The following is a 26,580-nucleotide window of genomic DNA, read 5'->3' as shown; positions in this document are numbered from 1 at the left end:
ATGACTACTATCCTTCATGTTTTTGTAATTTTTTGGTATTTTTATTTTAATAGGTTTTCTGGGTTTTTCTGTTAATTTTTTTGTTTTGCTGTTTTGGAAACTTTTGACCAAAAGTGACTACCAAGTGAACTAAATGAATAAATGATATTAATTTGACCTGGATCCTTATCAGTTGAAGAAGATAACTTGACTTCTGACTACAAGGTCATGATGGAGATCATCCTTCACCTTAACCATAATATATAAAATAATTAAAATAAAATAAAATATGAAAACAGTGAAAATTAACGTGACCCCTGTATTTATATATGAAGTGATAGTGGACAATAAGCAATAAATGATTTTTAGAAGGGTGTTCTTTGAATATCTGTTTGCCTGCTTAAGAAAAATAAAATGGAGTAATAAAATAATACAGACAGGGATCAACTAAAGGGCAAGGAGATTTGAATAATATAATCAACCTCAATCATTGTGATTCTTGAACAAAATGATTTTTTTTTCCTATTAATTTGGTAGTTTTAAAATGTTGGGAGGAAAGTTTTTAGCTTATGGAGGCATTTCCATATGAGAATGAGGTTAGAAATCTTAGCAAATCATTATTGGTCCATTAGAAAGCAGAAATGATTCTTTTTTTGGATCATATTACAAGGGTAATTGCAATCCCCAAACAAATACAAATGGGGTGATGAAAACTGATAAATAAACTGATAAATGTGTACAATGATTATAAATCCTTTGTATTTATACTGTTTCCTAAATCACTAAAATACCACTAAATATATTTATACTGTTTATTGAGTCAGTAAAAACAATTCACTAAATTATTAACATTTCTTGTCATTAATTGCTATATGAGAGCACTTCTAATATACAGTAGCCTGATCTACCAGCTGCAATTTTGAAAATATATTTCAAGTTGTAGTGTTTTTGAGATTTGGAATGAAAGCTTTTCATACAGAGACCAGTTTTACTTTCAGGGGCAGGCTTAAAACTTTTATTGAGTAATGTTTTCAAAATAAATTACTTTTTAAGATAATTTTAATAATGTTTTAAAAAATAAAAATTCCATTAAAAATATTTATGCCAAAGAAGGAAATATAATTGAATTAATTATTATTTTTCAATCTTTCTGAGAAGTTTGCATATGCATATTAAAAAAGAATTTCCTTAATACCCTCTAACAAAATTGGAGAAAGCATAATTTATTCTCTATGTTTAGCCAAGCATCTAAGGGATGGCCTTAGTATAGATAACTTCAACAGAATATTGCAGAATACTGGAATCTTTTTGTTGTTGCTGTTGGTGGTGGTAGTTTTGTTTTGTTTGTTTGTTTGTTGTGTGTTTTGTTTTAGATATCAACATATGCATGGAATGCAAAGCTATATAATTTTAAATTGGGGAAAATTTTTTGTATTACTTGATGATGGAATGCATAGAATTTTAAAAAAATTTTTATTGGAATATAGTCGATTTACAATGTTGTTGTGTTAGTTTCAGGTGTTCAGCAAAGTGAATCAGTTCTACATGTACATATATACACTATTTTTTTTTTTTTCCTAAGATTCCTTTCCCATATAGGGCATTACCGAGTGTTGAGTAGAGTTCCCTGTGCTATACAGCAAGTTCTTATTAGTTATCTACTTTATATATAGCAGTATGAATATGTTAATCCCAATCTCCCAGTTTATCCCTCCCCCTCCCTTATCCCCTGGTAACCATAGGACTTTAATAAGTATTTTTCATTTTATTTTTTACCCAATCTCAAAGTTAAAGATAGCTATTATTGTTGAAATCAAAATAGAGGTTTCTTTGGATTGATTGATTAAATAAATCAGGGGAGAGCAAGCAATGGCCCTCATACCAAACTAGGCCTATTGTAACACAACTTATTTGTTTTTTTGTCTGTGGAGGCTTTCTTGCTACAATGACAGATTTGAATATTTGTGACAGAGCCCATCAGTTCAGTGAGGCCTAAAACATTTACTACCTGACTTTTAAAGAAAAGTTATGCTGACCTCTCAAAGGAATACATACATATATACCATACATAGATCATCACCATATTATAGTCATTTTAGAAACCGTTTTGAAGAAAAATGTTTGGGTATAGAATCTATAAACTCTTCCAAGTTTATCAGTTTTTGCTTCCCTCACCTACAATACTTGTATTTCTATCATAATTATAACCACCTTTTATTTTTCTTGTAAGAGAATTTTTTATATAATGGCTGCCAATAGAATAATTACTTAATGCCTTAATCAATTACTGAGCACTTGGTAGGCACAGAAAAAGTAAGTACTAATGATATAAAAGTGAATAATTTTGTTCACAATCCACTGGGAGAGTCAGAGATAATCTAAATCAACACATGCATTATAGGCACTAAACAAGATGTAGTCAGGCCTGGAGGAAACTCAGCTATTCAGGACTCTAAATTGCAGAGAGCTCAAGTCTAACTTAAAATGACTTACAGAGCAAGAAATTACTGTTTTACCTGAAAAGCCCCAGGTTTAATTGACTTTAGGTCTCTCTTCATCTAGGTGCTCAAGAGATGCGATCAGAAGTCTGTCTTTCTCCACTTCTCTTGTCCTTTGTGTTGGGCTTCATTTTTAAGTGTTAGCATATTGGCTCCAGGAGCAGCAGACTTATGTACGTGACCTTTCAATCTCAGTTTTAGGTTACCAGCAATCTTTTTTCCAGTGTTCTCAGCAAAAATTCCAAGTTTGGATACTATTGACTTCTGTTGGATTGCAAGCCCATCCCTGATTCAGTCAGTGTGACCAGGGAGCGGCATTAGGCAGGTGAGGCTCACATGCCCAAATAGATTGAACATATGAGCAAATGATTCTTCAGGGCAAAATCCAGATGCACTTATAGGAGTGGGTGCTAGGTAGACAAATCGATATTGACTACCTTCAGTTAACCTGAAAACCTCTTCTAGGGAAACTTTTCAATAATGTGTAATTCCATGTATTTAGGATTTTCTACATTAATCTTTCTTTGTGATATTTTGGGCTAAAAAGAATATGACTTTTGTCTTTGGTGATGTACAATGAAAAAGTATGGGAGAATACTACAGTGACTTTTTTTTTTTTTTGGTAAAAGTTTGTATTTCTTATGTATATCTTGGTGATTAGTTAATTTAGAAATTTGAAACTTTTTAAAAAGTTTCTGATTTTTTTATATCCCTAATAATGAAAATTTTTGTAATGAATGTGATTTATTTCATTAAGAAAAAAATATATATGTATGTTTGAACTTTCTCTTAGCACCCAAAATTTAGATATGAATATAAATACAGCATGGTTATTATATTAAATTGGATTCTCTTTTTCTTTATCTATGAGGTGAGTTTGAAATGTTTCCAGATGAATATATAAAATTGTTCATATGCTGTAAGATAAGTACCAACTTGAAAATTAAATATGAAAATGATTTTAACACTTTTGTATTTCTTAAAATTCTATTCCATGTTCTATTATTTCCTGAAATAAAAATGATTATGGACAAAGCGAGAGAGTGGCATGGACATATATACACTACCAAACGTAAGGTAGATAGCTAGTGGGAAGCAGCCACATAGCACAGGGAGATCAGCTCGGTGCTTTGTGACAGCCTGGAGGGGTGGGATAGGGAGGGTGGGAGGGAGGGAGATGCAAGAGGGAAGAGATACGGGAACATATGTATATGTATAACTGATTCACTTTGTTATAAAGCAGAAACTAACACACCATTGTAAAGCAATTATACTCCAATAAAGATGTAAAAAAAAAAACAAAAAAAAAAGATTATGAAATTTGTATTATATAGTAAAAGACCTGAGTCTAAAGAAAATGTTATTCTTTAATTATTGTATATATAAGTATATTAAAAAAAATGGAAAGGAAACAGTGTTTTGAGAATGCGGTTCTCCAGGAATCTGACCTTTTTAAGTGAGCTGCCTTTCATTGTTATTTTTTTATTTTTTTGGTATGGCTCCTGTTATCAGCACTATTAATACCTAAATGAAAGTGTCTTCTTGGTGACCAGTATTATATTTACATATACTTTATGATTCATACAGGAGCCCTATGAAGCATGGGTACAATTATCTCCATCATATAGATGAGGTGTTTGAGGCTTAGAAAGGTTAAGTAGCTTATAAAATATAATAGCTGATAATTGACTGACCCAGGATTTATTCTCAGGTTTGCATAATTTTTAAGCAAATGTTTTTAATTTATGCAAGGCTACCTCCAATTACCTCTATCATGTAATTTGAAAATCATACATTTGAAAAGCATTATAATAAAAACAATAGTATATACATAAAATCTTCATTAGCAAATTTGTTATGATTGCATTTAATAGTAATGTGCTTCCTCAGGCTTGCCATTAAGTCAAGTCAGTAGTAACTAAGATAAAGGAAATAAAATTTTAAAATGAGAAAACAGTTTAAATAATCAATACTTTACATTAGGAAAAAATAACCTAAAGTTTGAGTTGCTTTTATGCAAATGCTTGTCTTTCCTAGTTAAAGCATTTTTGGCTCAAGATTGTGGTGGTGGTTAGTAACAACTGAGACCTTCATTTTTCCTTCGATAGATTCATTCAGAACACTTTTTAAATCAGTGATTTCTATATGCTGGCCACTATGATAAATTATGGCACAAAAATTGGCAAATTTGACTTCTGCATAAGTCAAGTTTCTAAAAAAGATTTATTATACTTTTCTTCTTACGGAACTCTAAGTACACAGTTGACTTGAATTTAATTCAAATAAAACAAATGTAATGTTACCATAGATTTAGATTTTGAGTAAAAACATGTATTTCCTTTGGATTTATGAGATTCTAGATATATGTGGAATATACTTTACTAACTGGTATAAAAGAAAAATACCTGCTTCCTTGTCAATGTTAAAATTCAAGATCAGTGGTTGACTTGGCCCCAGCTGTTTGGTTTTCTCTAGTAACTTTTGATGTATTTTCTTAATCAGGTTCTTAATGTTGAAATAAAGCATTAAGTGCCCACTTTATTGCCAAAAGGACGTTTATTGTTTTAGTGGGGCATACATTCCATCTTTCAGCAGACAGCGATACAAATTTCATGAATGTCCCTTAGTGCTCTCTTTTGATGCCACCACTTGTATAGCTATAAGTCTGCATCTTAAAATATCTTTAAAATATTAGTATGAATCAGTAGTTTAGTTTTCCTCTATGAAATTAAACTTATATATGACCATTTGCTGAGTTAAAAAAACCTTGCAATAAATGTACATATAAATTGGTTGAAACATACAAAAAGTGTATTCTGTTACACTTTTTTCCTTGCTGTGTGCAGTGAACTCAAGAAGTCCTTGAAGATCAGGATAAATATATATTGGAACCCATATTCCTTAATTTTGGAATCTAAATTTTAAAACTGCGTGTTATAAATGACTATATACATGAGTTATTTAGCTGCTAGGTAAAATACAAGTCAAGTTTTTTTTTTTTATATTTTTATCTATTTTGTAAATTTTGGCAAGTTGAGATGCAGTAGTTGTGTGCTACACTTCTAGAGTGGGTCTCCACTGAAGGGAGAAAACAGCCAATGCATGATTTAGAGAATTGAAACAATGAATTTCCTAACTTTATCGGCCTCCTCACCTAGCATATACCATCTTGCTTACTAGTTGACTACTTGTTCATGTCCACTTAGACATTTCAAATTCAGTTAGCCATTGCAGCTACTTAGTTTTTATCCCCTGCTATTTCTCTCTTTGCTAAACTTCCGCTGATTTTCTAAGTTGATGTGCTATTAATGGCAGTCTCCCAGTATTCTTTTCACCTTGTAAAAGCAGCAAATACATCCTGCAGTTTGCATACATTTGCCAAATCTCTACCCTTTTGATATGTTTTATTTGTAAAATGTGTTTACTTATCAAGTGGATTAAAATGCTTGAAATATGGTAAGCAGTAAAAAGCATATGTGTTTTTTCACCTTTCCTCCTGTCCATTCTTGTACTTCCCTTTCAGGCTTCTCCATTTACTTTCCATCATTTTTATGTAACTTGCTTCCTGCTGAGAAGCCATGAGAGTGGCTTTCCCTCAAGCTGACGCAAGTATCGCTCTGTAATTAGACCATAGGGAATGCTGCAGAAGGAAACAGCCACCTTCTTCCCTGGCTTTAGGGACTGTCAACTCTGCAACACACTCAAACTTTATAACCCTCAAGAGCTAATTCTACAGAGATACATATATGCCTTAGATAAATAAATGTTTATTTATAATTGCATATGTTCAAAAATATTTTGCCACCTGATAGTAACTCTAATCAATCTCTGACAGTATGGGAATTTTATTCACAGAGGTATTATTCTCTCTGGAGACTCAATTCTTTAAAATGTGTTGTAAAAATTTCGAATCAACACCAAAGCCAAGAAACAAGGTTGTCCTTTTAATTCTGTAGCTAACCAACTGCTTCAACCACTTCTTATATTTGCTCTTCTGGGAAATTTGAGTCTTTCTGACTAATTTTGAAAATGTTTCTTTCTTTGGAGAAAGAATAAACAACAACAACAAAATCTGGTTATTTGAATGTGTATATTGCATTGGAAATTGCTAAATATTTCAGATTATATATTAGAAAACCAAAGGATGGATACCCAAGATATTTCTCTTGACATATGAGATTTAGGTTTATATCTTAATCTCTTTAAGGACAACAATAAACATTGGAGAGCAAGAGAGTCTGTTTGGAGTCTGTTTAACAGTGCTGCTATCTGCCACTCTGCCGCCTTATAGCACGATATAGCAGAGGAGCAGTGCTTGTCGAAGGACATTGGGGCTTTACCAGCAGTCGTTCAGAGCTCCTGTTATGTACACATCAACCCAGAACCAGTGCTTCATGCATCATTTTCCTAATGTAGATCTACTGGAACTTTTGCCCCCTCTTGTATTCTCTGCCTTCTTGGATTTCACCACCAAACATTCAGTTTCCAAAGCTAGAGTCTGCCTTGGTTCCTCCCTCATTTTAATTCTTGACATTCTAACCAATTATCAAGACCTTTCAGTTTTACATAAATACATTTTGAATTACTTAAAATATATTTTGAATTCACTTTTTTTCTCCATCTCTGTTATACAACCCCTATGCCTGTAGGCCTTTACTTCACAGATTCATTTTCTATAGAAATGGCAAATTAATGTATATCAAAAGCAGTGAGAGCTATTACTTCCTTGCTTATAACACATTCTATGATCTTACTTAACCAAGTAGGTCAAGTCCAGACTCCTTTCATAACTAGGTGGATAACCTTTACATAAATCACAATTTCTCAAAGCCTTGCTTTTCTCATGTATACATGTATACAGCACTATTAGGGTCATTGTGAAGATTAGGCAAGATAATGCACATGAAGCACTTTGCGCAGCGCTGAACACAGAGCAAGCGATCGATACATGTTAGCTACTATCTTTATTAACATGTTATACAAAATCTCTGTGTCTGAGCCTCTGCTTGCCTCTCTGACCTCTCCTCTTGTCAGCCTGTCTTCTACTCCAGGAGCACCAAATGGCTTCTGGGTCTCTATGTAACCATGCTGTTTGAATTTTCTTTCTCTTTTCATCTGCCTGAAGTGCCTTCTCTCTTCTTCCAGTAATTTCACCAAGGTGACTGTTATTCATCTCTCAACACTCAATTCTGATGTAATTTCCAGGAAACCTGCCCTGATATCCCCTATTCTGTCCAGGTTAGGTATCTGTATTATTTTCCTAGGGCTGCCAAAACAAAGTACCACAAACTAGGTGGCTTAAAACAACAAAATTTATTCTATCACAGTTCTGAAAGTCAGATATGCTAAGATGTCTTAGGGCCACGCTACCTCTGAGCCTCTGGATAGGATCCTTCCTTGGCCCTCAATACTTGGTACTCCTTGGTTTGCAGCTGCATCTCTCTGATCTCTGCCTCAGTTATAATATGGTGTTCTCCCTGTGTGTCCACATTTCCCTATACTATCGTATTGGATTAAGGGCCCACACTACTCCACGCTGACCTCATCTTACCTAGTTACATCTGCAACAAGTCTAATTCCAAATAAGATTACATTCTGAGGTACCGGGGGTTAAAACTTAAACATATTTTTGAGGATACAATTCAACCAATAACAGTGACTCTCGGGTATTTTTATATCACCTGTAATGCAGCTATCATTGCACTTAACTCATCATATGTTAATAACCTGTTCGTGTATCTCCTATAGTAGATATCAACCTCTCTAGAGCATGTGCCAAGTGTAATCTATCTTCCTAGCACAGGACACATGGTAAGCTTTTAATACATGTCAATTAAGCGAACATATCATTGTTCACTATTTAAAAAACAGGTCTTGGGATACAAAAGATTACAAGAGTCGATAATGTCACATAATACCTAATAATCTGATTTTTATTTTTCCATTACTACAAAGAGAAAGGAAATAGAAATACCTTGAATCAGGGGCAAAGAGAATATAGTTATTTTCCCAGGGTCCTCATTGTTAGTACCGCTTTGGGGAAATTACTTAATTCCTTCATGCTTATCTATAAATTATAAATAAAAGAAGTTATAACTTACTGATTCGTTTTCAGCATCATGCACTTTCCCTTCCAGAACCATCAGATACTTAATTTGATCAGAAAATAGATGCTACTTATGAAGAGCCTGGTATGTCATGTTTAGCTTCTAATCTGGAAGAAATGAAGGGTCATGAAAATCAAGTGAGGATTCTGAGAAAAGCTGAGCTAAAACAGCAGTAGAGAATCTGGTTAAGAAGGGGTACTGGAGATGAGGGCGGACACACAGGTATGGGGCTGATTATACACTGGGAAGGAAGAGAAGGAGGTTCAGGAAGCACTGTTGAATGAATCTTTGAACCCGTTCTCAGATGCCACATATGATGCTATGGATGCTGGAATCTAAAATTTTAGAATTCAGTAGAATGATATTTTTGAAAATATTGGAGGCTTTAAGTGTCTTTCTCTGTATATGCGTGCTTCAATGAGACCTATACTGAAGTTATTATACCTTGTAATTATAAAATATTTACATTTCCCTCACTGTTCCCACTTCATATTACCTTTGATGTAGGGAGGCAAAGCCCTGTTACAGTTGTTTTACACATGAGTAGAGTAAAACTCAGAAGGATAAATGGTTTGGTTGGATAATTGTTACTTTGAAAATGGTCTTTTGATTCAGAATTTTTTTCTTAAAGTGAAGCATATATGTAATTTTAGTCTGCTTTCTCTGACTACATCAACATGTATTCATTCCCTTAGCTACTAAAAACAAATGTTTCTTAGTCATTATCTATCATCAGGGAGGTCTCCTATAATAGTTGAAAATATCGTGTGTATTTGGAAATAGGCATGGTCTTAAAGTGCAGAACAATTTTCCCAAACCCAAACTAAATGGTTTCCTAATTTTGTCTCCATTAATCAAGAGTATTTTAATTAAACTGTTCATGAATAAGATCTAATGGCATAGTGATATGAAGATCACCATATATTAATAATTTTAGTTGATGGCAATCCTGTGTGAAGAAAGAAAAGTGAAGTGCACAGTGCTAAGTGGCTTCTTTCTACTGAGTAACCTTTCTACATTGAACCCAGTTGTTCAAAAATGAAACCGTGGGCTTCCCTGGTGGCGCGGTGGTTGGGAGTCCGCCTGCCGATGCAGGCGACATGGGTTCATGCCCCGGTCCGGGAAGATCCCACATGCCGCGGAGCGGCTGGGCCCGTGAGCCATGGACGCTGAGCCTGCGCGTCCGGAGCCTGTGCTCTGCAACGGGAGAGGCCACAACAGTGAGAGGCCCGCATACCACAAAAAAAAAAAAAAAAGAAACCGTGAGCTTTGGATGTACAATGCTTTACTTCGTTGTCTATGAATTGTTTCATTTTATTTGGAATGCCAAATTAAAGACTTTTTAGAATGCATTTATTTTATTTTTACCTTTTAATTAATTCTTACCTTTTTTAGAATTAATTATCATATATCTTGATTCACTAACCCAGCATTTATTGAGTTCCTACACCATCCTGGGTTATATGTTGTATTATCCTGTATATTATTGCTTTTGAGTCTTAAAATAATCACAGATTATAATTACACATACACAGAAATTGAGGCCCTGAGGGGTTACATGTCTTGTTTACAACATAATATAGGTTCAAATGTAGGCTTCTGAGCTTAATTCTAGGATACTTTCTATATTACTAATGGTATCTAAACTTTTGGCTGTGGATTTTTTAAGTACCTTAAAATTATTCTACATTTCAAGCATTGTCAGTAACCTGAAAACTACCTCTGCACATTTTGCATATTTTTCAAGTGTGTATAAAATTATTTGAATAATACAATATAAATCCATTTAAAAATAGTAAGAATAAAATGATCACTTTCCATTCTAGACTTTTTAATCAAAAAACAACAAGAATACAACTACTATTCTGTAATAGAATAGTATTTTTCTTAAAAAGGAATTCTATATTCTTGAAAAGATTGGAAACCATTGGCTTCTATCAGGGCATTCTTCTAGTTAAGTGTTTTTATGTGAATAACAAAAAGTCTAGTACATAGTAAGCATATAGTAGGTATTCATAAAAAAACTTTGTTTTTTTATTGTGTTTATTAGTTGTTATAAATATTTATGAAACTTTTCTTTCTCTAAAGAACGCAATTCTTAAAGAGCAAATTTAATGACTGTTGAATTATATTGATATTTTTTCTCTCAAGTTTGACATAAAGTAATAATTGTGTGTATTTCATTATGAAGTTTTTAGAACAGTGCATTATGCATTATATTAAATATTTTATTTCTATTTCATGTATGTGATTTCATAATAATAAAGGAAATGTTAATAAAACGTAAGTGTTTAAGCTTGTTAAGGTTCAGTAAAACAAAGTTCTTCCACTTAAACTTCAAGTTGTATAGATTAGTTATTAAATATCTATCTATCTATCTATTTTATCTATCTATGATTCCAAATGCAAAAGGAAACACCAAGTGCCAATCGTTGAAAATGGCAACCTGGCAACCAAGAAAATAAATATATCATATTTACCTAACTATTGCTTATTCTCTGTAAAGGCAAGTTGTGATATCAGATTTTTTTTCTGCCCTTTTCTCTTTTACCACAAACTTTAAATTGCTTAAGTTTTCTTAAACAAAAAGAAATGAAATTGAGTTATCTGTAGTGAGGTGGATGGACCTAGAGTCTGTCATACAGAGCGAAGTGAGTCAGAAAGAGAAAAACAAATACCATATGCTAATGCGTATATATGGAATCTAAAACAAACTGGTACTGATGAACCTAGTGGCAGGGCAGTAATAAATACACAGACATAGAGAATGGACTTGAGGACATGGAGTGGAGGAGGGGGAAGCTGGGGCGAAGTGAGAGAAGCATCGACATATATACACTAGCAAATATAAAATAGATAGCTAGTAGGAAGCAGCAGTATGGCACAGGGAGATCAGCTTCATACTTTGCGATGACCTAGAGGGATGGGTTAGTGAGGGTGGGAGGGAGGCTCAAGAGGGAGAGGATATGAGGATATATGTATGCATATGGCTGATTCACTTTGTTGTACAACAGAAACTAACACAGCATTGTGAAGCAATTATACTCCAATAAAGCTGTATACAAAAATATTGGTGGCTTTCCCAACCATGCATAAATTATGAAGCATATGTCTCAGATAATCACTGTGTTGGATTGAGCATTATAGTATCCCTTCAATATATTTCTCTCGTATATGGAATAAGGACCACCACTTGCAAAGAGACAAATGTGAAACACTCCCTGAAGACAGTGTCATTATAAATTGTCATAAGTTGTCATCAGAGTCATTCTAAGATGAATCAACTAATATTGTTATCATCTTAAGGCCCTTAGCAACTGTAACAGAGGTTATTCAGTTGTGAATGATATGCATCAGCTTTCTGGACATGTGACGATCTAGATTTTCTTTATGCCAGAATTGCTAGGTGATCTGCACCTGTATATTATCTCTAGAAAGAGGCTATTTCTCAACTCAATATTAAAAATAAATGTAATGTTTTAGAGGCAGAGAGATGTGCAATAAATACAGGAGAAACTTTGTTTTACAGAAATATAACTTCTATGAAAGCTGCATTCTATAGATATTATGTAAAATTTTTAAAGAGTTAAAAGGTTATCAGAATATGAAGTAGTTAATATGGATAGTCCTGAAAGAATGATCATTCTCTTTGAATTTTATGTACCCTTTGGAATGATCATGAAATAGTAAATGTTCACTTTGTTTTAAAAGGGGGGAAAAACTATTAAGAAACTGACAACTCACACTTATTCTATATCGCAGTGATAATCAGTTGGTACTAATCATTCATAGATACTCCGTACATTTATGCGTGTATTCAGCTATACAGTTTTTTAATGTTTTTATTTAAAATTTCAATATGAAGGGTTTTTTTCAGGTTAATAAAGGAAGAGTTACTTCATCATTTTTAACGGCTGTCTAGCATCACATAGTAGAGACTCATTTTAATGTATTTAACCAGACTCTATACATTAGAATGCACATAGCATATACATACTTTCAAAGTAAAATATTGTGGTTTAAATTTTAAACGACTTATTTTATATGTCCCAATATTTTTTTGGTAGCTGTGCTGAAAACTTTGTAATATCTTAAATATGAGGTGCTTTTTGCTAGAGAAGGGAACTTGAGAGAATGGTGTTATCAAATATGTTTGCCTACGACAAACCCATCCTCACTAGCAAAGCCATGATTTATTCACTCTCCTATAAGCGGCTAGTGCTTCAGAGGAGACCAGGTTCCTCTCTGGACCTGTGATAATGAAACTTCACTGGGTAAAACCAGTCATGTGGATGTCTTCCCCTTGTGTGATCGTTTTAGGAGTAGGCATTGGCTCATTTTGATCATTGTTCTTTAAGGGTAGTCTGCTGAGTGGCTTATGTGTAGAATATCCTTACTCTTAAAATGAGACACAAGATAGGAACTTTACTTTTTCTGGATTTTATCTTCAAGTAACATCTACAAATGCAGTGGCCATCTTAGGACCATAGGACATAAATCCAGTAAAATTTCACAGACTCCAAGTCACAACCGTGACTTTGTAAATCTCTGAATTAACCAACTTGAATCAACTCATCTTCCAATTTTTAATATGTGAGATAATACAACCCTTATTTTTCAGCCACTTTAATTTGTACTTGCTGTTTTTTGAAACCTAAAGCATTCTGATACCAATAGAAATGTCTTTGCATTTCTCTTGTACTTATTGCTTCCTGGTGATACCATAATTCAAAGCAGGTAGGATATATGCTTGAGATGAGTCTCTGTCTGAGGTCATGACTGGACTTAATTCAACAGAGGTAATTCAACAGAGGTAGCCCAACAAGGCCAAGTACCAGAAGTGAGAGATGAAGCATCTTAGAGGAGAGGGGACCATGAGAATTATTGATCTTCAGTCACTGGCACATGGGGGCTTTCTTTCATATTTTGTTGTGCTGCACCAGGTACATTATACTTACAAGCATGAAGATGACTAAAATTATTTTTGTGTAATATGAATCTTACTACTGCACTCTTCAAAAAATTTATGTATGAGGACACGGACAAAGTTTATTTCTGCTGTATATTCTGCTTTGGAAGTCTTTCTATATGTATATAAATGTGTATATATGAGTGTGTGCATGTGCATACATGGGTGCATACACACACGCACACACATACACACACGCATACACAAACACAGAGTTATTCATTTGCTTTCATTTAGCACTTTATTGAAAGCAAATGTGAGGAAGCCAAAGACATTTTTCCGAGCTCATCTTATGTTGTTCCTTGGTTTTCATGTTAACTGACTTCAGTAGCCAACATTAGTAAAATTCCTTTTCCGTTGCAATTCTCTTTCTCAAGGTTTGAATTTATTTCTTTTTATTTTTCTCATACATACATAATTTGATTTGGAAACTTTACACATTGACAAGAAAAAAGACTTAACCAAATGAATCAGTATGACATCTCTTGTCTTAGCTGCGTCTTGGCAGATAGGATATTCTTGTAGCTCAGGGAAGAAAAGAATGTCTTGCAGCACCCTTAGGAAGTGTAATCAATTATGTCTGTCTCTGACTTAAAAAAAAATCTAAGTCTCTGCGAAGTGAACATTGTCTTCACTTAAGAAAAATACATACATATAAAATATTGTTCCTTTTTATTTAGAAGAAAACAAGTGATACCTCCATTTGCTGCTATACTTTCAGATAATGAATTCATACACACACAGATTTATTTGGTTAACCATACATGCAAGTAAAGAATGTTCAGCTCTGATATGCTACTGAAAGTAGACAGTAATAAACTAATACAGATGCAATTCCAATTATTTTTAAATGTAAAGTTTCTCATAATTCTATGTAACTATTGTTATAGCATTCAGCTACTACTAGAAGATTACAGCTTAGAAATCACTGACACATAACTCAGGACTGAAATACTTTTCCAAGCAATGTTTGTGAACATGTTAATTTTAAATGCACATTTCCATTTATTGTGAACGCATGCTTCTATGAATTGTACTCATGTCTAACATAGCTAATCATTTTATTTTTGGAATGAGCTCCATAAATATTCTGTGGATGCTGACTGATGATTATAATTTATTCTATCAAACATTACCCAGAGATATGTGGAATATTTGGAAATTGGACTTCCTTGCAAGGTTACTCATTTTCAAACATATTTCAATGTTTTCAAAATATTATTAAGTCAGTTTGAAAAATTCCCAATAATAAACCCTTAAGGTTCATAAACTTGTAAATTTATTCTATAATAAGAGAATCTGAAAAGTTTCCCATTTTTCAAATTGCTACTGAAATAGTTTAGAGCATAGACAAATAATATCTTTTTAGTGCAGTACAGAATTAGTATTTTAAATTGAATTTTGTCAAAATAAAATTATTTAAATCTGTAAATGTGAAATAGTCACCTTTTATTTAATTCATAGAAAGGTGTAATGACACTGAAACATGAATTCAGTTTAATATGAGTCAGTTGGGTTTCATTAATAATTTCTTAATGTTTGATATTTCACATTTTATGAAGTTTTATGTTTGATATTTTAAACTTTATGAAGTTCCAAATTGAAACGATGACCCAGTTTCTGTAAAATGCTCTAAAAGTAACCTATATGGGTCAGGCAAATCTAGCTCCGTTTCTCACATCTATCACAATAAGCTTTATGCACTGAAAATTCCATTGTGATCCAACAAAACAAACATATAATATGATGCCTTTTAGCCAAACTATAATCAAACCATTTGTTTGTACTGAAAGATAGTGTATGTAAGTGGAGGCCTATGCATCCTTTTAATAAATAAAACTGTATATTAGGGAGACATTAAACACCTTAACCATGCTCCACTGTAATGATATGCATCTTCCCATGTAAGACTTCTACAAAGTGACCACCTCAGGAGACAGTCTCAATATGTCTTTTTGCTTAAGCACTTGTGGTGGGCCAAATAATGGCCCCCAATGATATTGGCATCCTTACCCCCATAATCTGTGAATTGTACTTTATATGGCTGAAAGAACTTTACTTATGTAACAATGTTAAGGTTCTTGAGGTGGGCACATTATCCTGGATTATGGAGGTGGGCCTTAAACGTGATCACAAGGGTCCTTATAAGAGGGAAGCAAGAAGGGCAAAGAAGGAAGAAGGCAGTGCCATGTCAGAATCAGGGTGAAAAAAGGTGATGTGGTGTGGGGTCACAGCCAACAAATGAGGGCACAGCCTCTAGACACTGAAAAAAGGCAAGAAAACAGATTCTCCTCAGAGCCTCCATGTGGGACAAACTCTGCCAACACCTTTCTCTTAGCCGTAGAAGACTCATTTTGGACTTCTACCTCCAGACCTAGAAGAGAATAGATTTGCATTGTTTTAAGCCACTAAGTTTGTGGTAATTTGTTCCAGAAGCAATAAGAAAACTAACTTAGTATCCTAGTTTCTGTGGTTCTCCCCACTCATCATTTTGGTCATGTTTTCACTTGCTTGTGTCACATCACATTTTTCTAATGTAAAGAATGTTTGTGAAATGAAATATAAAAGAATATAGAAAATGAAAGACTTGAGGCTAAAGACTCACCTTGTGAATCATAGAACTTGGTTTAACTACATTGTCACAATGTGTTCTGTAAGATCTTACTATATTTTTAGTTTATGATTTAGAATCAATGTTCTCAAAAATAAAAACAGCAAACAAGGGCTTTATCACTTCTGTTACTCTTCTTAAATTGCCACTTAAAGTGTATGTGGACAACACTGGCAAATTCCTGTGTGAATGCTAGGTGTAGATACACAATATAAGAATTAGAGAAAAATTTTAATATTTATGATGATGATTGATTTCGTTTTTTCCGACCATTTAGTTCTCTTACTAATTGAGATCTACATGATTCCTTTATGATATATATATATATATATATTCATATTCTACCATGGGATATTTGCCTTATTCTTCCCAGGCAAGTCCAGAATGAATGACGTATTTGCAGGTCTCAGAGAGACAGGGAGTGGCACATAGGGAAAGTACTGTCTTGAGGAAAAGAGAGTTGTTCTGTTCTGTTTATGGACATTGAGCAAAATACTCTTGATATTCACATATGAATTTATGGGGTTTTTTATATTGCTACATTCTATCCTGAGAATTAAAAACTCCTAGTTACCCTGGTTACTTAAAGGACCAGATGACTTCACAGGCAAATTCTATCAAACATTTAGAGGAGAGCTAACATCTATCCTTCTGAACTGTTCCAAGAAAATTGCAGAGGAAGGAACACTCCCAAACACATTCTATGAGGCCACCCTGATACCAAAACCAGACAAAGATACCAGAAAAAAAGAAAATTACAGGCCAATATCACCGATGAACATAGACACAAAAATCCTCAACAAAATACCAGCAAACCAAATCGAATAATACATTAAAAGGATCATACACCATGATCAAGTGTGATTTATCCCAGGGATGCAGGGATTTTTCAGTATCAATCAGTGTGATACCCCACATCAACAAATTGAAGAATAAAAACAATATGATCATCTCAATAGATGCAGAAAAAGCTTTTGACAAAAATCAACACCTATTTATGATAAAAATTCTCCAGAAAGTGGGCATAGAGAGAACATACCTCAACATAGTAAAGGCCATATACGACAGACCTACAGCTAACATCATACTCAGTGGTGAAAAGCTGAAAGTATTTCCTCTAAGATCAGGAACAAGACAAGGATGTCCACTCTCGCCACTTTTATTCAACATAGTTTTGGAAGTCCTAGCTACGCCAGTCAGAGAAGGAAAAGAAATAAAAGGAATCAAAATTGGAAAAGAAGACGTTAAACTGTCACTGTATACAGATGACATGATACTACACATAGAAAATCCTAAAGATGCTACCAGAAAACTATTAGAGCTCATCAATGAATTTGGTAAGGTTGCAGGTTACAAAATTAATACACAGAAATCTGTTGCATTTCTATACACTAACAGTGAAAGATCTGAAAGAGAAATTCAAGAAACAATCCCATTTACCATCGCATCTAAAAGAATAAAATACCTAGGAATAAACCTACCTAAGGTGACAAAAAACTGTACTCTGAAAACTATAAGACGCTGATGAAAGAAATTAAAGATGACACAAACAGATGGAAAGATATACCATGTTCTTGGATTGGAAGAATCCATATTGTCAAAATGACTATACTACCCAAGGAAATCTACAGATTCAATGCAATCCCTATCAAATTACCAATGGCATTTTTCACAGAAGCAGAACGAAATATCTTAACATTTGTATGGAGACACAAAAGACCCCAAATAGCCACAGCAATCTTGAGAAACATTTTTAGATTTTAAATATTAATGTGTCATGATGGTAGTGCCTTGTTTTTTGCATGAATAGTTATCTTTAAAACATTTTTCTCTTGGAACATAATGCCTTATTCTTATATGATTTAAACACTGATTTGCCATATTTTAGATGCTGTGAATTACTTGAGTATACTCAGTGTATGTATTTCTTCATCAGTCATTTGATAAGTACTAATATAGATTCATATGACTAATTTTGCTAACAAAGAGACACCCACAAAGTATGTTTTTTTTACACCATCATATCTTGTTATTCCAATTATTTTAAACGGAGTTTTATATATTTGCATGACTGAAGCATTAATTGAGACGTTTCTGAGCATTCATAGGATTGGCTTTTTTGTACACACTGATTTAAGAGCATAATAAGAGTATGTAATTGGATTTTTTAAGGGAGAACCCTATGAATTACCCTCCTAGTAGAGAAATACAACAATATTTTATTTAAATTATTTTAATTGTACCCTATTAGATTACTAGAGTTATGGAACCAACCAATACAATCCTTATATTTCTCTTATGTAAGAATGCTTTAAAACAGTTGTACTTAAGATTCATTTTATATGCTTCATCTATAAATTTGTTGTAACTAAACGGGAGAAAATGGCTGCTACTTTTTATCTAGATATGGAAGTTAAAACAAACATCACTTTCCTAAATTTAGCAGAAAAGTGGTTGGTTCATTTATTTTATATATAATAAGAACTTACTGAATAGATGATATGTGCATAAACCTAGCAATATCATTTTTATTATATGCTGCAGTATGTTGTAGCAAATAAAGGAACTTCTTTGCCCCAGAGGTGACTTTTTCATTATCGTTCTTAACCAGTTTTGTTCTTATACTGCTATAAATCATATTGGAGTGAATAAGTTAGCATCAAATAATTCTGTATCTAATTTATAATCCTGTAATTATGTTTATCTTCCCTGGCAGTCACCATAAGACCTCTTTTTAAGTTAAACAATACTACTTTAAAATTAGTGCGAATAACCAGTAGCATTCAATGTATTACATAATATTTATTAAATAAATTTTATCAATAGATGGCAAATATACTTAAGTTGGAGCTTTGAATGTGGGTTGAATTAAAATGGCATGTTTTTGTGTTTCTTTTTTTCTTTTGGAATAGTCTATATATAAAGAAATACTCATTTATTTATTACTCCTTCCACCTTATGTTCAGAGATTGATCTTTCTGATTGCTGCATTCCAATTTGAATTGGGAGGGCCTGGTTATGTAATGTTAAATTCAGAGCTTCCTTGGAATGCCTGATTCACACCACAACTGAATGAATCCTGGGCCAGTTAGATATTTCACAGCTGATCTTTACCTCATCAGATCATCATAGTACTCCTGACAACATATAAGAGTGAATTAAATTAGTTTCCCAGAGCGACCATGAGATGTATGACTCACACGCTCAGGAGACAATAGGATAGTGGTTTTCAGGTCACTGTTCTGGAGTCCAGTGACTATTATTTGATTACTGAGAGTCTGAAAAGTTATTCAACATCACCATACCTATTCCCTCCTCTGTGAAATTGGTACTAGTAACTTCATCTCAAAAGAAGTAACAAGTAGGATATATGTGAACATGTTTGATAAGTTTAAAGCGTTAGTATAAATCTCAAACTTACGGTATCCCGGGTAATGTACTTTGCATACAACTAATTTATTTGGCTTTCTTTTTTAAAAAAACGTGAATCTGTTTTTTCCTGTTTCTACTCTTAATCCAAAGCATCTATGTGCTTGTCTGTGTGTCACTTCTTCTGTGTTGTAGGTTTCTCTCAAAAGACTCAGTCTATCTGGAATGAAGTGTTATTAACCCATCCCAAAGCAAATGACTGATGTTAATAATGATAACAATGTGGATAGTTACAGCAACAAATAGTATACCGTGTGCATTTATGTGATACTTTACAAATTTTTAATGCATTTTTATAAGCACGTCAACTCTGTGAGGTAGTAAAATAACTGACCTCCGTGTTATATATGTAAAAATCGAAACTCCAATAGATTCCTTTGAGAATTCTATCTGGTATTTGTTATTGTCATCTGCTTTTTTTTTTTTTATCAAATACTTTATTTGAAAATGGTCTATTGTTGGGGTAGAAAAATTTTATTGCATAAATTTTCCAATGAAAAAATAGTGAAACTTTTATGAAAAGTTGAAGCCTTAATGCTTTTATAAGATTATGGCATTTTTTTCTGTGGATATTAGTAGATTAGGATACATTTGACCATATCATTGTAGTCTTTTCTCATCCTTTACTATGGGTTTTAAGAATATCCTTAGTATCAGGGTTACTGAAAGTCATTTTTTGTATTTAAATTAAAAGTAAATATAAAGAAAAATCTGAGTGTAAAGCACATTGGAACATTCAATTATTTTATTTCCCTTTTATCATCAAGCGTATTTAGGATGAATTTACTTTTGACGACTTTGATATAATTATAAAAGTAGTCTTACTGGTGTAAATTGATCAATAATCTTTAATCTAATATTAAGGTTAATTTAATTTTGACTCACAGCGACTGAAATCATAAAAAAGAAGACAGACTTTTAAACTCCTGTTTTTGAAATGTAGCTAGTCTTTAAACAATCAGTATTATATCTTATACAAAAATAATATTCCAGATGTTGCCTACCTTTTGATTTTTCAGTATCTTAATTTATGAAAAGCATTTGATATAGAAATCATAATAGAATGTAAATTATTTTGAAAAGTAAATGCTGTAAAGCATTGTTTTCTACAGAACAATGATGACAATGATTGCAGTATATTATTTGTGTAGAATGTGTTGGTTTATATACCTCTTCACATACACTATCTCACCAGGTAGAAGGCTTTCTTGATTCTTCTTTGGTTAACATTAAGTAAGATATTTGGGACTCATTACAGTGTCTAATGTTTATAACAGATGTCGCTTATTTCAGTTTTTTTACATACACATAAACAGTATTTTTGCAAATTAAATAGTATATAATATGCAAATGATCAGTTCACATGCTTAGATAACTAAATGGATGGGTGGATGTGTCTAATGTCCATATTATATTTTAATATCTGATCTATACATATATAACCATATGAAATTCTTTTTGATTCAAGACAATTTTCTGTGAAACAAACACTTCCATAATTGTAAATTTTAACCTTTATGCCCTACTCAAAAATGACTAGTAATTTGTTTTGTTGATATCAAACATTGATTGTTTAAATAATAAAAGATTTTTAATTGCCCATTTACATCTGAAAATTGTAAGAATAGACACAGATTGTAAATTAATTTTATTATTATAAGAGCTGTAGTAATTAGAAAAAAGGATGATAGTAGGCAGTAAAACAACAGTAGGCCAAGAGACAAAACATAATATATATAATATGTGTATATATATATATTTATTTTAAACATTATAATTTAATGATTTGAAATCAGCAATAATATTTTATTTACAAAATATTTAAATATCAAATTTTATAATGTATACTTTCATTTTTCATTATTTCTACTTTGAATGCATTTTTGATAATAGCTGATTGTTTCTGTAACAATTATGGATATAACTGAGTTTATATAGCTGCTCATTGTATAAAATCCTGAGATAGATTTATGAGTTTATTCTTTCAAGGCATGATGTGAAAATTGTATTGCTTTAACTGCAAAAACATGTCTTTTAACTTGAGACAGCTTCCTCTTAAGGGTTTTCTATGTAATAGGAAAGTACTGCTATTTTTAAAAAGTGTCAATACACTAAAATATTTGCACTACCTATTTGTAATGCATGTTGAGGACAGCCACATTTACATTAATGTTATTATACAATTGTCTGATAATCATCTTTAGACACTAAATCTACACAAGAGAACTTTAGAACATGTTGACCCTCAGGATTAGCTGCTATGCTAAACTGACTGATGAGAATGGAATATTGGCTTTTATTAATCTTCCACTGATAACACGAAATGTATTTTTCAGTTTAAGACATTTACTAATGAATCAATTTTAATTTAGGGACTAAATAAAATCCTCAGTAAGCCTGGCAAATGATAGCCTTGAGTAAACTCAAAGCATTTTCACTCTAAATCAAAATGAGTTCTGCCCTAAATGCTCCTTATCCAACTAGTAGCCTTGCAAGGATTCAGAGGTATTGGTCATATCAAAAAAGGAAGCATCTTTTTAAGAAAGGAAGGAAAGAAAGAAGGGAAGGAAAGAAGGAAGGAAGGAAGGGCGGAAAGAAAAAGAAAGAAGAAAGAAGGAAGGAAGAAAGGAAGAGAGGGAGGGAGAGGAAGGGAGGAAGGAAGGAAGGAAGGGAGGAACTCTATTGGGTCTAGAAAGTTTCAGAGTAAAATTTACTGTAAGGAGGCCATTCTGACCTTGGGTGTCTTTTTCAGAGTAGGAATCAATTTCATTATATGTATATTTATTTACCCATGAGTAAATCTGCTAACCCAGATCTACTTAGCCCAGTTGCCACAAAATATGCCTAGTTTGTGTTTCTGTTTCAATAGTGATGTCTGATTATTCTCTTTGGAGATTTAAAGTTATTCTAAATTATAGGATATTGGCATTTGTGAATAGCAATCTTTAAGGTTAGTGTCGTTATTTGGCTGTACATGAGGAATATGAGTCCATTCTTAAAAATGGTTTTACTTATGGGATTAGTTTATTATTATATTAATTTATATAAATTAAATTTTTAGATATATTTTAATATTTAAAGTTTTTACTGATTTTATTTTTTAGGTTTGGCTAAAAGCATTTCAACACCATATGTTCATTGCCTATAAAATAAATAATATGATAATCAGTGAATTTATTTTACTACTGCCTAAGTAAAGCTCTGTGGTTCTATTTTCTTAATTATTTTTTTTATAAGAGAGTGAGTTTTTCCTACCAAATCATCCTGTCTTCACATTGGCAATATCCTATGGGCCAGTTAATGTTGCTTAAGCAGTATTTAACTCCTAACTCAAAATCATGATGTGTTCAATCAAATATTAAATTAGTTAATATGAATAAACTGAATGAATTTTTTAATGTCTAGTTTTTTTTTAGGTATACTGTAGATATTTCCTTAACAAGTCTAAAACCCTAAATTGACCAAAACCTTATTTAAATCTGTGTAATTAGGAACTAAAATAAAATTGGTATTGGTGTTAATAATGATTTAACTATGTAGAAACTTATTATTTTTTTCTTTTCTTCTCTTTTGACTTCAGATGCAATAACAGAACCCAGTGTGCAGTGGTGGCAGGTCCCGATGTTTTTCCAGACCCATGTCCGGGAACCTATAAATACCTTGAAGTGCAGTATGAATGTGTTCCTTACAGTATGTATATTCCTGTACTTTTCTTATAAAAAGGAAAGATATTAAGCTTTGTTTTGCATGCATTGACAACATAGTCTCTATGAAAACATAAAAATAATCACATAAATTATATTTAAAAACTGGCTAATTTTAACTTTTCAGGGTCTTACATTTTCCCCACCCTTGGAAGAATTAGGTGTTGCCTGCATGATCCTGCAGCATTTAATTTTGACTATATATTTCTGTATATCAGTATCTATTCTAAAGCTCTTTTCTTAATGCAAGAATATAAAATATTTAGAAAAACGATGAAAGAGTGGTATGCCAGTACTATATCCCTCCAGGTCCAAGCAAACAGAAATGAAAGTGAATAATATAGTTGTATATATAGTAGTATAGAAAATGATAAATCTTGAATTTGATAGGAACAATTATATCTAAGCTTCCTGTGCTGCCAAGATATTGAGAAGTAGAAATATATTCACCCAGAGAGAGCAGATTGGAAAGAAAATACAAGGATTACATGGACTAAAGCACTCTTTAGAGAATGTATCTTTTACAGTCTCAAGAACTGTGTCTTTGCAACCTTTATGTCAGAAATGTTACATACCAACAACTTTTCTTTTTTTCTTCAGGAGTAATGAAAAATCAAACAAGCAAAAATGACCCTTTTTTTTTTTTTTTTTTTGTGGTACGCGGGCCTCTCACTGTTGTGGCCTCTCCCGTTGCGGAGCACAGGCTCCGGACACGCAGGCCCAGTGGCCATGGCTCACGGGCCCTGCCGCTCCGCGGCATGTGGGATCTTCCCGGACCGGGGCACGAACCCATGTCCCCTGCATCGGCAGGCGGACTCTCAACCACTGCGCCACCAGGGAAACCCTTTCTTTTTTATCCAAAGGTAGAATCATCATCTCAAAAGAAATATTTTTGATCTGGCTAGTTAATTATTCATGGGATACCTTAGTGAAGATCACTCAGGAAATCCTGTATTCTTGTATTACATATGCAGCTCATCCCAGAGGTAGAAAACTCCTCATAAACAAATCCCAGGTTCCAACTTCCCTTGATATCTCAGAAGAAACAAAGCATCTGGGGGTCAGCAAGTTTACTGTGTCAAGAGGTAGTTCTAGGTTTGCCTCATTGATGTTTATTTAAAAAGCAGCACATTGCTCATGAGCTGTAAGTGTGTGTACTCCAATAACAATAGAGAAATTTGGCCAGCAAGAAATGAATTGAAATTTAAAAGTAATAATGAAAGCAATCAAGAGAAAATTTCATTGTTCCTTTATTTACAGTGTGATTGATTAGAGAAAGTTTATTTAGGGAAGTTTTATAAGCTTACTTTCTTTGTTGTGAAAAAGCATAAGTGTATAGGTTTTATTGAAATCTCAATTGAGGTTATGCTTCTTATATTGTTATCTCCAGCAACCCGTCTATAAAAATATAAAGCTAAATGACCATTTATTGTTCATTAGTGATACTTTAAAGAAATAAAATTTGTAGTCCACTTTAGAACTGTGACAGTTATACTTAGGTTGCATAATAAGATCTTTGTGAAATATGTAGAATAGCTATTTCCAAAGGCATTTAAAAAATATATTAAATAAGGTATGCCTCATTTTTAAAGACAGTTTTAAGAAACTTACAATCATTGCAACATGAAAGCTGAAGAAGTTTTGTCAAATATTTTTTTCACAATTTTTAAAATTTAAAGAATTTCACAGCTCTTTCTTCAGTTTTCTGTATTTCTTCAGAGTTCCTTTAAGGATAACTACTCCAAATTCCTCTGCCAAACTCATTCTGAAAAATCATCTTAAATCATTTCAATATAGATAAGAACTTGCTCATACACTTTTGTATAAATGGATTGTGGTTTACCACAGATTTCGTCTCTCATAAATTTTTAGAGTTGGGCAATTTGATTCCTGAATATCCTACATTTTCAGGTTTCTGGTAATCCTGAAAATGTACTGATTGCCTTAGAAGTATGTTCATATTATATTAAAATATTTAACTGATTGTTTCATTAAATAAGAATTATAAACACAGGTGCAACCACTTTCCAGTTTATACACAGTTTAATTTATATGATATAGTATAATTGCGTTTGTTTAAATTATCTTCAGTATGTTTCAGTTAAAAGTGTAATGCGTAACTGGAAACTCATTTAGAAAATTTAACATGAACTTAAAAGAAAATAATCCAAAAGAAAGTAAAAACCGTAAAATAAACTATAGTGACTCATTTGAAAGGTAAGCTGGTTTAGTAGAAAAATGGCCAGATATCAGGAAGCCTGGTTACTTAACAAAAATTCTGGATCCTTTAGCCTCAGGTAAGCTATTAAAATTTTCTGGATCTCACCTTATGGACTTTCCCTCATCTATAGTACAGTAGTCCCCTGTTATCTGTGATTTCACTTTCCTTGGTTTCAGTTATCCATGGTCAACCTCAGTCTGAAAATATTAAATGGAACTTTCCAGAAATAATTCATAAGTTTTAAATCATGTGCCATTCTGAGTAGCATGATGAAATATGCCATCCTACTCGAGACGTGAATCATCCCCCTGTTTAGTGTATCCACTATATATGCTACCCACTTGTTAGTCATCTGTAACGCTTCAGCTGTCACACTATCATAGTGCTTGTGTTCAAGTAACCCATATTTTAATGGCCCCAAAACGCAAGAGGAGTCATGCTGGAAATTTGGATATTTTCTTACTGTGCCTAATTTATAAATTAAACTTTATCATAGATATGTATGTACAGGAAGAAAAACAGTATATATAGGGTTTGGTGCTATCTGCAGTTTCAGGAATCCACTGTGCGTCTTAAAATGTACTCCCTGTGGATAAGGGGTGGGCTACTACAAGTTCTGATTTAGTTAATAATAAGCTCTTTTTCTTTTCTCCAGCATAAAAAAACACTGATTTTTTCCATTGCTGAAAATATTCACTTATTAAAATAGCTTTCATTTATTAACATTTACTACATGGCTTATATGTTTACATACATTATTTTATTTAATTCTCACACTCTCCTCCCTGTTAGGTATGAGTGTCAGCACTTTACTGAAGAGGAAACATACTCAATAGGATTAGTAAAATGTTTCATGTAAAATGTAGAATAGCTAGGAAATGGCAGAGCCAAGAGTTGAGTTTGTCTGTAATACCTGTTCTTAAGGACGCAGCTATAGTTCTCCCCCTAGATTTTACCCTTTATATTTTCAAGAGTTATTCAGTGGTGTTCAATGTTTAACTTTCATCAGTACAGTAAAGGTACATAGTGAAAGCAAATGCTTCAAGGGCCCGGACCCTTTTT

At 32.9% G+C, this 26,580-nt stretch overlaps 1 protein-coding gene across 9 annotated transcripts in view; it reads left to right on the top strand.

The window, feature by feature from the left end:
* ADGRL3 (adhesion G protein-coupled receptor L3) overlaps positions 1–26,580 on the top strand; it is an 854,596-nt gene that overhangs the window by 428,057 nt on the left and 399,959 nt on the right. For all 9 annotated transcript variants that reach the window (XM_060148098.1, XM_060148094.1, XM_060148096.1 and 6 more), the window contains one exon: positions 23,174–23,283. In XM_060148098.1, the coding sequence (XP_060004081.1) occupies positions 23,174–23,283 (110 nt within the window). The remainder of the gene's footprint in view (positions 1–23,173; positions 23,284–26,580) is intronic.

The sequence above is a fragment of the Lagenorhynchus albirostris genome, chromosome 4 (assembly GCF_949774975.1).
Source record: "Lagenorhynchus albirostris chromosome 4, mLagAlb1.1, whole genome shotgun sequence".
NCBI classification, from domain to species: Eukaryota; Metazoa; Chordata; class Mammalia; order Artiodactyla; family Delphinidae; genus Lagenorhynchus; species Lagenorhynchus albirostris.
The sequence above is the reverse complement of the archived record's forward strand: the minus strand, read 5'-3'. Positions and strand labels throughout refer to the sequence as shown.